Consider the following 12,684-nt stretch of genomic DNA (forward strand, 5'->3'; position numbering starts at 1 on the left):
ATGCGTCCAATGTGAAATGAAAATGCAACATTGCCATTTACCTGGACCCACAACATAAGTGAGTGAAGTTACTGTCTTTTACGCTAACATGTCGATGGCCAGCCCCCGTTTCAAACAGTAACTTCATTCACTTATGTTGTGGGTCCAGGTAAATGACAACGTTGCATTTTCATTTAAAATTGGGTGCATAAAGAGTATACAGCACAAACATCTCGTCCGATTTTTTTAAAAAGTGTTCACTTTAGATTGAAAACGTCATATTTCGAGATGTTTTTCCTCTTACATTTTGTTGTAACTCTGATAATAACAGAGTTATCCTATGTCAGGGAACGTTTGAGACATCCTGTATACATCATAAGAAGTTCCTTTCTAAATTCTACACGGATGTGGTTTCATTGAATGTGAGGTGGGTGATACACATTAGGCCTTTTGGGAGTACGTCACACGGACGACCGTAATTTTGTGTTCAAAATTTTTATGAATTGATGGGATATGTGATACATATGGCCACGGACTAGAATTTTCTCAGTATGTCAAATATGCAATCAGATTTCATGCAGCTTAATTTGGTGAAAAGCTATTGCCAATTGAACGTTACATTTACCTCTTTCTTGCAGATGTTGAACCATGCCGTTAGCACGTGAGGAATGGATCGAAATAATCAAACTGTGGGGCGGGAGGAGTATATGTGCAGTGGTTGCCGATTGCAGTCATCCACAATGTGACTCTGTGTCACATGTTTCAGTGTCACAGTAATTAACTAAATTTGAGAAGACGGGGACATTCGTGAACATACATCGTAGCGGTTCAAACTCGCGGAACCTTTTTCCTTCCCCATTTTGAACCGGTACATGAAAATGCCATTTTCTCCATGTTTGCCTGCGCCGATTTTGAAAATTCCTTCACTAATCGATTTCTCTCGTCGAGTACTACAAGAAACAGTTAAAATCTCGCGGGCCCTTTTTTCTTCCCCATTTTGAACTGATACATGAAAATGCCATTTTCTTCATGCTTGCCTGCGCCGATTTTGACAATTCCTTCACTAGTCGATTTCTCTCGTCGAGTATTACAAGAATCAGTTAAAATCTTGCGGCCCTTTTTTCTTCCCCACTTTGAACCGGAAAATGAAAATGAGATTTTCTCTATGTTTGCCTGCGCCGATTTTGAAAATTCCTTCACTAATCGATTTCTCTCGACGAGTACTACAAGAATCAGTTAAAATCTCGCGGAACCTTTTTCCTTCCCCATTTTGAACGGGTACATGAAAATGCCATTTTCTCCATGTTTGCCTGCGCCGATTTTGAAAATTCCTTCACTAATCGATTTCTCTCGTCGAGTATTACAAGAATCAGTTAAAATCTTGCGGCCCTTTTTTCTTCCCCACTTTGAACCGGAAAATGAAAATGAGATTTTCTCTATGTTTGCCTGCGCCGATTTTGAAAATTCCTTCACTAATCGATTTCTCTCGACGAGTACTACAAGAATCAATTAAAATCTCGCGGTCGTCTTTTCTTCCCCATTTTGAACCGGTACATGAAAATGCGATTTTCTGCATGTTTACCTGCGCCGATTTTGAAAATTCTTTCAGTAATTTATTTCTGTTGTCGAGTACTATAAGAATCAGTTAAAATCTCGCGGGCCCTTTTTTCTTCCCCAAGCCAATATTTTTGTATATTTTGAATGTATTCAAGTATGGAACAAAAGTATTATATAATTCCCTTATTAGGTTTCTCAACTTCATATTTTTCAACTTAAATTTTATTTATTTTAATTATTTATTTTCTTGTGACTCAATATTTAATTGCAATCGTTCATTGGGGAGAAGGGTGGCCATTCTCAAATATATAAATATAGTATTCTTAAAATTTATGTGTTCTCGTACTATTAGTTTCTTCCACTAGACCTGGAAATTGAAAAATTAATACCTGGAAAACCTGGAAAATTCAGGGAAATTGAGTTCCATATTTATATATGAACACTGCTATTTACAATTTTTTTTTCGAATAGGGAGAACTGTACAAAAGGGTGTTTTGGGAATGGTATAACAATAGGTTTCTGGGAGTGTTGTTCGAAATGAAATCTTTAAGTTTTACGTCGCACTATTATGCTGGCTAGGCTAAAGATAACGGGGTGTTGTTCGCAGTGTTGAATTCAGACATTTACACCCGGGGGGGAATGTCAACTGCTCGGGGGAGGGTTATTTTTCTGTATTTTTTTCAAGAAAGCAGCATATTTAACAATTCCATTCACATACACATCTTACCTAATATTGAGACTAATTGCTGATAAATATTCAATGAGATTATAATTTTAAGAAAACAATCGTTTGATTTCATCTAAAACATTAAATAAAGACTGGCAAAAATAGTTTAGACTAAACTTTAACTGCTATTTACAGTAACTATTTTTATTATTTCCTATATTCAGTAATTACTGTTTGTTACTAATGTAAAAATTTTTAAAAAGATTTAAATTAACTGAAATATTTTTTCTCCTAAAACAAACATACTTAGGAATATCTTAATAAAAAGTTATCATTCTTTCTCACACTTCTGATTCTAAATAAAACATATTAGCCTTGGTTTCTTCACTGCATATACATCAATAGTTTAGTTGACGAAATCTTCAGTAGGATTAGTGCCGTGTCGTGGAAAATCAGCGCTTGGCGCGAGAGTATACGACGGCATCCCCGTATATATGAGTGAGGTCGACAGACCAGCCGCCAAAGGTGGGAAAATTTTAAAAAGTAAACCCTGCTTTTCCTTGATTTTGAGCACTTTTCATTACTTTTTTCCTTTCATTTTATATATGTCCACATGTATTTCATTCCTCTGTTTTTCTTTCCTTCTTTTTTCTTTTTCCCTCCCGAATTTTTCACCCCTTACTTCGGCGCCCGGGGCCGTCGCCCCGCTTGCCCCTCCCCCATGGAACGGCACTGAGCAGGATCTTGGCCACCTTCAATAGCAATCTTTCACTTATATACTATTATCATATTGATAAATTCTATATAAGTCTCTAATCAAGGAGGGATAACTGTTCCTCCCTGATCCCTCTAAATGACGCCCACTGAATCTCACCCTTTAACTGAATTATTTTTAATTAAAGAAAGATGTGTTTACTTTAACAATCGTAAAACACATTTACGTCTGTTACTTCCGATGCGAGAAATGGGATTTAGGCGCCCTATTTCAAATAATGTAGGAACTGTATATTTTCAAGAACTGAAGTCTGCTGACATGAGAGATTATATGGAATGATCGAAAGATCTTCCCTATCTTTCCTTTCGTATCTCAACCTGTGCTAGTGCTACCAACTAATATATAATATAGGGCGAGAGTATAGTACCTACTAAAATACAAACCTTTCTTCAACAGTTAACAATTTCATGTTCTGCCAAACTCAGTCATAGCGTTAAGAAATACAAGTTTTATTCACTATTTGGTATTCTATCTTAGATGTTACATGTTAACATTTATATAGAATGGGTCTGCGTCATTTATATGTATATTGAGAGATCGGATTTCGTCTGCACGTACACGGACAGAAAAGCAAATAATTGGGTGAAGTAATTTCTACATTTTGTGACTGAAATTTTGGGAGTTTCTCCGGGGGGGAATGAATTTTCTTCGGGGGGGAGATTCCCCCCGGGCTACCCCCTGAATTCAACCCTGGTTGTTCGGTGGGGGTCAATGTTGCCAATTTTGGGTAAAGTCGCTAAATAAGGGGAATTCGACCTCAACGATAGCGTAGGTTGACCATAAAATTTTCAGTTAAAAACGGGACAGGTTCTTGCAACCCTAGACTTTTAGATCTACCTTTGTTCTTATCAGTGCCTTGATATCAGATTTCCTCCTCTCTCTCTTTGTTACAGAACGGGTACTTATGAAAAAGGAAAGACACGTTGAAATTTGTTCAACACACAACCAACTGCTAAAACCTCTGCTGCCTTTCGAGCAGTACTGCGAACTATAGAGTATGTTTAATATAGGGAATTTCAGTTCAATTTTTGCCTCTTTGTTATTATTAATTATTAATACTTTTAAAAGGAGTAAAGATACTGGGTTTGTTATTTACTTCTTTCATTTACATAGAACGGGACGAATACTACTTTTTCCATCTACTGACGGGACGGCCGGGACACGCCACTAAAACGGGACTGTCCCGGTCAAAACGGGACGTATGGTCGCCCTACGATAGCGACAAAAAATATTTTTTTCCGATTGGAGACTTTTTTGGGTGATTTTTAAATGACGATTTACCTACTTACACATTTAGCGACTTTCTGCTCCAAACAAAATGTTCATCTGTAGAGAAGCATTATTAGTTCAAAACAGTTTTTACGTTCTTTTTTTCTGTTTGTTTGTTTTAATCAGCGCAACTGATGAAGAGTTTGGAAATACAGCATACTCACTGCCCCACAATCCTGCATTGTTATGTTACCCTTGCCCTCTAACGAAGAACAACTACAAACTTGATGTCCTTTAGTTCGCAGAGTTTCCGTTGAGAAACACACGTAATACATCATTACCGATAGCAACAAGATTAGCTATAGATTGCGTGAATAAAGGCGAAGAAGATGTTTGTTATATTTGTCCTTTGGGGTCTTTTAATTATTCTGCACTTTTTCTTTTACAAAAAAATGATCCCTGAATTAAAGGATTGGTTGCGCCCTATTTACAAAGATGTGAGTAGAACCAGCGGCGCAAATCTGTCTTCAACATTGGGAGGGGGGGGGGTAAGACCGTTACCATACTTTTTTTTGACGATGTCCAAAATACTTATGAAGTTGAAAAACAATGTTGTGGAGGATCAGAGTTGTTTTCAGCGTTGGGAGGCTGCAGATTTGAGGCTTATTCTGGGGGACATCTATTTTATCTCACGTTCCTTTGTAGCAATCGGACAAAAATAATCAAATTTCTCCCAAAAAACACATTTCAAATCGGATTATTGGGGAGAAGTCCCCCTCAGTTCCAAGATTGGAGGGGACATGTATCCGTCATCCCCCCCCCCCCCACGGATTTGCGCCAGTGAGTAGAACATATTGTTTAGTTTACATCTACAACTTTAAAACAATGCTTATAGACAATGAATTTCTCTATTATTTTTTATAGCGACTTTTCACCCAAAATTGGAGTCGTCATATCCCGTTTCGCAAACTTATTGCCAACATTTTGGAAACTGGTTGCGAAGAGAGCTACAATGGATGAGTCGAGTTATTTCGTCGCTTCCGCTGTGAACCTAAGTACAAGATTCCAAAGAGATTAAGAAAAAATGAAATGAAACCTTTGAGTTTTACGTCCCACAGTTATGCCGGTTAGGCTAAAGGAGACGCTGATGATAAGCAATGAATGAAAGGTGGAATGAAGAAAGTGGAAGGAAACGGGAGAACCCCGAGGAAACCCACGCACAAGGTGTTTGTCCATCACAAAGTTCATTTGACGGGGGCTGGGATCGAACCCGGGACCCCAAGTACCGGAGGTGAACGCTCTACCACTGAGCCACCGCAGCTCTTAAGAGATTAAGAGTCACAAACATAGTCACTTTCAATTTTGTAATATATATAGGTCTATATATTGCATCACTGACTAATAACTAAAATCCTTGGATTGTATATATAAAAGTCGCCCCCTGCCCGTAAAAAGCTTCATTCGAACTCGGAATCGAACAATTGCATCTGTAAAACAGTGCTGATTTGATTTTAACGTTCCTTTCAGCAGCAAGGCTGTATGAGACGTGGACCTACAGATTAACGTGGAATCCGAACCACATAAGCTCCGGCCGGGAATCGAAAAAATGAAATGAAATCTTTGAGTTTTATGTCCTACGGTTATGATGGTTAGGCTAATGGAGACGGTGATGAGTAATGAATTAAATAGTGGAATGAAGAAAGTGGGAGGAAACGGGAGAACCCCGAGAAAACCCACGCACACGGTGTTTGTCCACCACAAGGTTCACTTGGCGGGGCTGGGATCGAACCCGGGACCCCAAGCACCAGAGGTGAACCTTCTACCACTGAGCCACCGCGGCCCCCGGCCGGGAATCGAACCCGGGTGTCCCACGCCAAAGGCGTGTTCACTAACCACTTAGCCACGAGGGAGCTCATCTATAAGGCAGTGTAAGCAAACAAAAAAACGCACACTGGATGTTTGCGCAACTGAGGATCAAAACATTCTCAATGGAGTATGAGAAATAGTTAACGCCAATCAAAGTGTGCTTTTGCTTATTTATTACTTCGTTAATACTTAATTCCTTCTAGAAATAGTGAAACTATACTATGAAGAAACACTAATAAACTAATAACAATTACGTTGTATTTCTTACCACACCACGACCATTTTTACCACCCATAGAATTTGAACCTAGTACTATACTGCATTAGTCACGCCGTAACGAAAGATGAACATCTGGCACTCGTAGCTGTTGAAGCTACCTGTATATCACGCGGCCTGCGTTGGTACTCCTCAACATAAATACCTCACAGCCCAAAGCCAGGAAACATCACAGACAGAAGACAGGGGCACAAGCAGTGCCTGACACTTCACGAACTCTAAACCCGCCAAGACTCAACTCAACATGACCTTCAATTACGTTCTAGAAACCAAACCAATGCTAAGGCACAAACTTACCAACTTCCTATATGAAAACACAAGAAAAAAAATCTAACTTTTTTGGTTCCAAAGTGATGACATAACAATAATACTAAAAAGGTTTTAATTTTCAGTAACCCAAACATTAATTAACTAGGGAACATAACAAAGCAAAAATAAATAAAAATAAAAATAAATTAAATTAAAAAATAAAAATCTGACAAGTAAACTCTCCCTGACTACTTTTTTTTTTTAAAATTTCAGTGAGGCTGTAAAATATGTTAGTATCTTCGTAAAATATATATATTTCAATGTAAACAAGTTCTTTAAACAAAAGAAAGCTTTGTAGTAGAGCGCTTACCTCTGACGCGTTAGGTCCCTGGTTCGATTCCTGCTCCCGACAAATAGCCTTTTGGTGAACACTGTAGGTGTGGTTATTCTTAAGACTTTCCAGTTTCCTTACATTTTCTTGATTCCACCATTATCATGTATCTCATTGTCACCTTCTCTCTTACATTGATGTACAATCATGGGGCGTTAAACTAAAAGAAAAAAAAAAAAAAAAATTGCAAATATCCTAGTAAAAATGAGTTTTCTAGACTACACAAGTGGCCCCGCGTAGGGTAGTCGCTAGCGCTCTCGCCTTCGGTGCGAACGGTTCCGGGTTCGATCCCGGGGGAGAACTCGGTCGAAAAAGTATCAAAAGATTTTAAGTCCAGCCATCCTGAATGAGGTTTCCTTGGGTTTTCCTCATTCACAGCAGGCAAATGCCGGAGTGGTACCTAACATATAGGTCCCAGGCCGTTTTCTTCCTTCCCCAATCCTTTCTTCCCTTCCTTTCCCCGGATAGTGTACTCGCCGAGGAAAGTCATCCCTCATAAGGGGTAACAAGGCCATTGATGCCGAAAGCCCAGAAATCTAAATCCTAAATCTTCACTACACAAGGAAATTTCCTCCCGCCAAGTGAACTTTGTGGTGGACAAACACCGTGTGCGTGGGTTTTCTCGGGGTTCTCCCGTTTCCTCCCACTTTCTTCATTCCACCATTTCATTCATTACTCATTATCACCGTCTCCTTTAGCCTAACCGGCATAACCGTGGGACGTAAAACTCAAAATTTCATTTCACAAGGAAATTTCCGCGCTGAAAACGGTTTATTAGCAATTATGTTAAGCAGTCCTGTAGTAAATCTGCACCAAGTAATAAATCGTCACATATAAAATGGAATGAATAAACACATAACATTCATTTTGCTACCTTGAAACATAATATGTTTCAAAACATTAATATTCAAAGTTTTTTCAAAATTCAGATTCACCCATTCCATTCTCCTCAATCATTTACGAGTTACAATAGTAAGAATTGTAGTCATAAACTACATTACTTACTTAGTACTATATTAAAGCAAGTTACACTAAAAGAATATATAATTAATGGGAATATTTAACTAAAGTAATAGTTAACTATTGTACTTACCCAGGCTTCCCAGGTTTCCTTCCTCTCTTCTGTTCCGTTTGTAAACAACCTCGTTTCGCAAGCAAAAGACGGTAGTTCAATGACGTCAGCCATGGCGAAAGAAAGAGTGTCTATAGGCGGTCTGGATCTTACACACAGATGGACGTATATAACGTATAGCTGAAGTATTTAACATACGTATACGTATGTAAAATACAGAAGATTGTTAGATATCAGACATCCTGCAGAGACATGATGTAATATCTAAGCGGGTAAAAGGCAGTACCTATGTAGTATATGGATAAAGTACGCTCCGTACAGATTTCCTTAGTAAACATAACGAATCCTTGTATTTGTACAATATACCGCTGTCCGGATAATGGATTTTTCTCAGTGCACTACTGAAATTGGTGATACTTTACAACAATGCATTAAGTTAATTCAACAGATCAGTTATTCGCAAGAATTCAAGGACTTAGCTTTATCAGGCCAAGTTTCATTCCAAAGTGAACTTAAATCTTTGTATCCATTTATAGATAATGAACAGTTGCTACGAGTGGGAGGGCGACTAAAAAAACTCCGACTTACCGTATGATAGCCGACATCAGATCATCTTACCACCTAAAGAGCATCTCACCAAATTGATAATTGAAGCGGAACATAGAAGATTGTTACATGCTGGACCGCATTTATTGATTTCATCATTGAGGCAAAAATATTGGATCCCACGAGCTAAACAAGTCGTTCGATCTATCATTCATCAGTGTCTAGTTTGTTTTAAATTGAAAGCGTCAGCCTCAGAACAACTCATGGGTCAATTACCATCAGCACGAGTACAGCCAGCTCGAGCTTTTATTCACGTAGGGGTGGATTTCGCCGGTCCCCTAATGATTAAGCAAGGAACTAGATCTCGTAAAGTGACCAAGGCGTATGTTGCAATATTCGTGTGCTTAGTAACCAAAGCGATTCATATGGAGTTAGTGGGTGATTTGAGTAGCCAAGCATTTTTAGCAGCTCTTCGAAGATTTGTATCCAGAAGAGGCAAATTTTCGAACATCTATAGTGACAACGGAACCAATTTCATTGGAGCTCAGCGAGAACTTAAGGAGCTTCAACTACTCAGTTCACAACAATTTCAAAACTCAATTCAAGATGTTGCAGTGCAAGAAGGATTTACATGGCATTTCATTCCACCCAGAGCAAGTCATTTTGCAGGCATTTGGGAAAGTGCAGTGAAGTCCTTTAAGTTTCATTTAAGAAGAATAGTAGGTTGCACGATTTTGACATTTGAAGAACTCAACACAGTTATAACACAAATAGAAGCCTGTTTGAATTCAAGACCAATCACCGTTCTATCCAATGATCCCGATGATCCTTCACTTTTGTCGCCAGGACATTTCCTTATTGGTGAACCTTTGATGAGCATTCCTGAGCCAGATCTAGTGGATATTCCGACCAACCGATTATCAAGATGGAATCACCTTCAGAAGATGAAGCAGCATTTTTGGAAAAGATGGTCTCAGGATTATCTACATGAACTCCAGCAGAGAAGAAAATGGACAACAAAACCACCTAACATTTCTATTGGAGATGTGGTTCTAATCAAAGAAGACAACTGTCCTCCATTGTCATGGAAATTAGGTGTTATTCAACAAGTGTTTCCGGGAAAAGATGGACTAGTGAGAGTAGTAAGTGTAAAGTGTAAGACAGGGACTGTTAAAAGACCGATTACTAAAATTGTACCTTTACCTAAAAATGATCATGTGGATTGTGTGTAAATTGATTGACTTGGTTCAATCAAGAGAGGGGAGAATGTAGAGACTTTTATAGTGAGTTTGTATCATTGCCATTATATTTGCATAACGTTTCTCTTTTGTTTATAAAAACAGTGTGTGTGTGTGTGAGTTTCAGCAAGTTGAGCACCAAGAGATCCATACAAGACGTGCCTCCGGAATTCGTACAAAAAAGACAATATAACAGTAAGTTGTAAGTGTTTCAGTTGTTGTGTAGTTAGTGCAAATAAACATTTATTCATTTATCACCATTAAGTTGTATTGTGAACATTTATTCATCAAAAGACAAAACAGAGCTAAAGAATATGTGTAATGCTGTATTTCAAATCCAAAATATGGTTCGCTACAACATTTTGAAATAATAGTACTTACTTAATCTCTTAATGAATAGAAGTTCTGAATTTAAGGTTGCTTATTATTAATTAACATATTAAAAATACACTAACACACATACACGCATATACAGTATACTGACAGCAGTTTGGAGCCAGCACTTCTGAATCACAAAGGGGACCTCCTTTTACAGGACAACGCTAAGTCCCACGTGACTAGGATGACCCAGAACACCACTCTACGTCTTGGATGTGAAACACTATTGCATCCGCCATACTTCCCGGACACTGCACCGTCTGATGATAACCTGTTCCATTCCTTGGATGCCTTAGAGAACGCCAGTGCAAATCCTTAGTAGAGGTGCATTTTGATACCTTCTTGACACCTTCGCTTCACGGTTCACCAAGGTCTACCGTGATGGAATTCATGGCCTTCCAGTACGTTGGCAGAAGGTCATCGATGCTGATGAGGACTATTTTTGATCTTTCAGGTACATCTTAGGTGACATATTAATGTTCGAATGTGGTGGGTGAAAAAGAGACAGAACTATCTTCGTTTCCTTTATATTTAGAAACATTTCTCTATGAATACAGCCCCTTAACTTGAGAATCTGTAGCTTCCTCTTCTTCTGTTGGCTCAGGAAATTCTTCATTCATTTACTTTATGATTCCTCCTGTGTATATATATTGGTTTTTCAGTTGTATTCTTGGCTTCACTTTATGTGCGAGCCTTGCACCTTTGTGTAGATAAATATGTAACTCAAAATCAACTTTTCTCAAGTGATATTGACTTTTCTCATGTGTATATTGGCTTCATTCTATATCTGGGCCTTTCACCTGTGTGTAAATAATTCTTCTAATAATATGGTTAAGGTTAAGGTAGGTTAACATTTCACATCCATTTATATGTAACAATAAATATAGAGAACGAATACTTTTATTTATGGTATCTATTAATGACGGTATCCTATATAATTCCCTTCTCGTTTTGTAACATGCGCTCACAAAAATTGTTTTTTTTTTTGGCTTTCCTTTGTGCTAAGCTTTCAATAGTTTTTTTTTCATAAGATGTTGATTTAGCAACCTTGCTCTCTATAACTAATGTTGCCAAATCTGAGAGCCTTTCCTGTCCCGTGGATGAACGTAAGTATGTTTTAATGAGTTTTAGTTTGCTGAAACTTCTTTCACAAGTTGCCACACTGCATGGAAGGATAAGAAAATTCTAAGAGCCACTGAGACGTTTGGACAGACACTTTGAAGGCCATTTTCGGTAATCATGTCAAGTATATTCCTTGGGGTGGACTTCTTGATGTCCGGCAAGAATACAACAGCCTGGTCATTAAGACACTTAATTTCTACACATAATTCTATAGCACTCAAATCGTCTTGGTATTTCAAAGCGATATGCGCGCGCGATTTTTTCAGGTCCTCCGAAGGCATTTCACACAACTAGCTTCCTCTGAGAAAGCTAAAGTCCTTGTTTACTTCTTTGAGCCTGTCCATTCTACTAAAGAGTTCTTCCCGTAAGAGGTCAAGAATTCTGAAGAAAGATTGTCTAAGGCGATCTTCTACAGTAAAATGTCTTCCTTCATCCTCTGCTGACATTCTCTTCTTCTTCAAGATACACTTTTCTCTGAACTGATCTTCTACATCGATCAAATTAACAGTAACCATCGCTTCCGAGAGCCATCTGTTAAATCCATAATTCTAAACCTGGAGATTGTGTTCAAAAGATCAGATAAACAATCAAGAAACCTTTGCAAACTCAAATCCTCATTCTCAGTGTTTCTTCTGGACATGTTTCTAGTGGGCACTACCCACCGGAGCTTTCAGAATGCCCTTCCGCAAGAGAACAAAATAATACGTCTATAATAATAAATAGAATAGTACCGTTTGAAAATAATATGTGCCCCTCCAAATACTAAGTATGCCCCCAAGGAACATTTTTTTTTAACGAAACACAGCTTATTCTCTATTTCTTTGTTATCTCTATTTATTTCATGCAAAACCGAGTCCCAAAATACTAAATTAATTACAAATTTCAGGTCTTTGATTGATTTCAATAAGTTTTCGGCAACTGATTTGACTTCAAAATTAGAGGAAGTGGCTATAGTTTCACCAAATAGGGCGAGAACATTTTTCAGCTCAGATTTCCTCCCACTTTCTTCATTCCACCAACCATCCCATCATCGTCCATTAGTGTTGCCACGAGACGAGACGAGACGAGACTTCAAGGTGTCATGTCTCGTATCGTGCAAAGCATGTCTCGTCTCGAAAAAATGTGCTCGTCCCGTCTCGTGTCTCGTCTCGAGAGGTTCTGTTCCGTCTCGTCTCGTCTCGTTTGTCTCGTTTTGTCTCGTAAAAATATAGCAGCATACCATGGGAACGAAAGTAAAATGTAGCAGGCTGCACCATGCTAATCAAGATACAACTAAATTATTACCCAGAACACACAAGACAAGAAATGTCACGGTAGCTACACCGTGAAGCCTTCACCTCTGGTGTATGTGGTAGTCGG

At 38.5% G+C, this 12,684-nt stretch overlaps 2 protein-coding genes across 4 annotated transcripts in view; both read left to right on the plus strand.

Annotated features, from left to right (window-relative positions):
• Positions 1 to 12,684, plus strand: part of LOC145662111 (methyl farnesoate epoxidase-like) — a 379,435-nt gene that overhangs the window by 85,760 nt on the left and 280,991 nt on the right. The window lies entirely within an intron of this gene.
• Positions 8,851 to 9,819, plus strand: LOC145661681 (uncharacterized). The gene has a single exon (XM_081727008.1). It carries the CDS (start codon positions 8,851 to 8,853, stop codon positions 9,817 to 9,819), a length of 969 nt encoding a protein of 322 aa, XP_081583134.1.

The sequence above is a fragment of the Thermobia domestica genome, chromosome 10 (genome assembly GCF_964235325.1).
Source record: "Thermobia domestica chromosome 10, izTheDome1.hap1.1, whole genome shotgun sequence".
Classification (NCBI taxonomy): Eukaryota; Metazoa; Arthropoda; class Insecta; order Zygentoma; family Lepismatidae; genus Thermobia; species Thermobia domestica.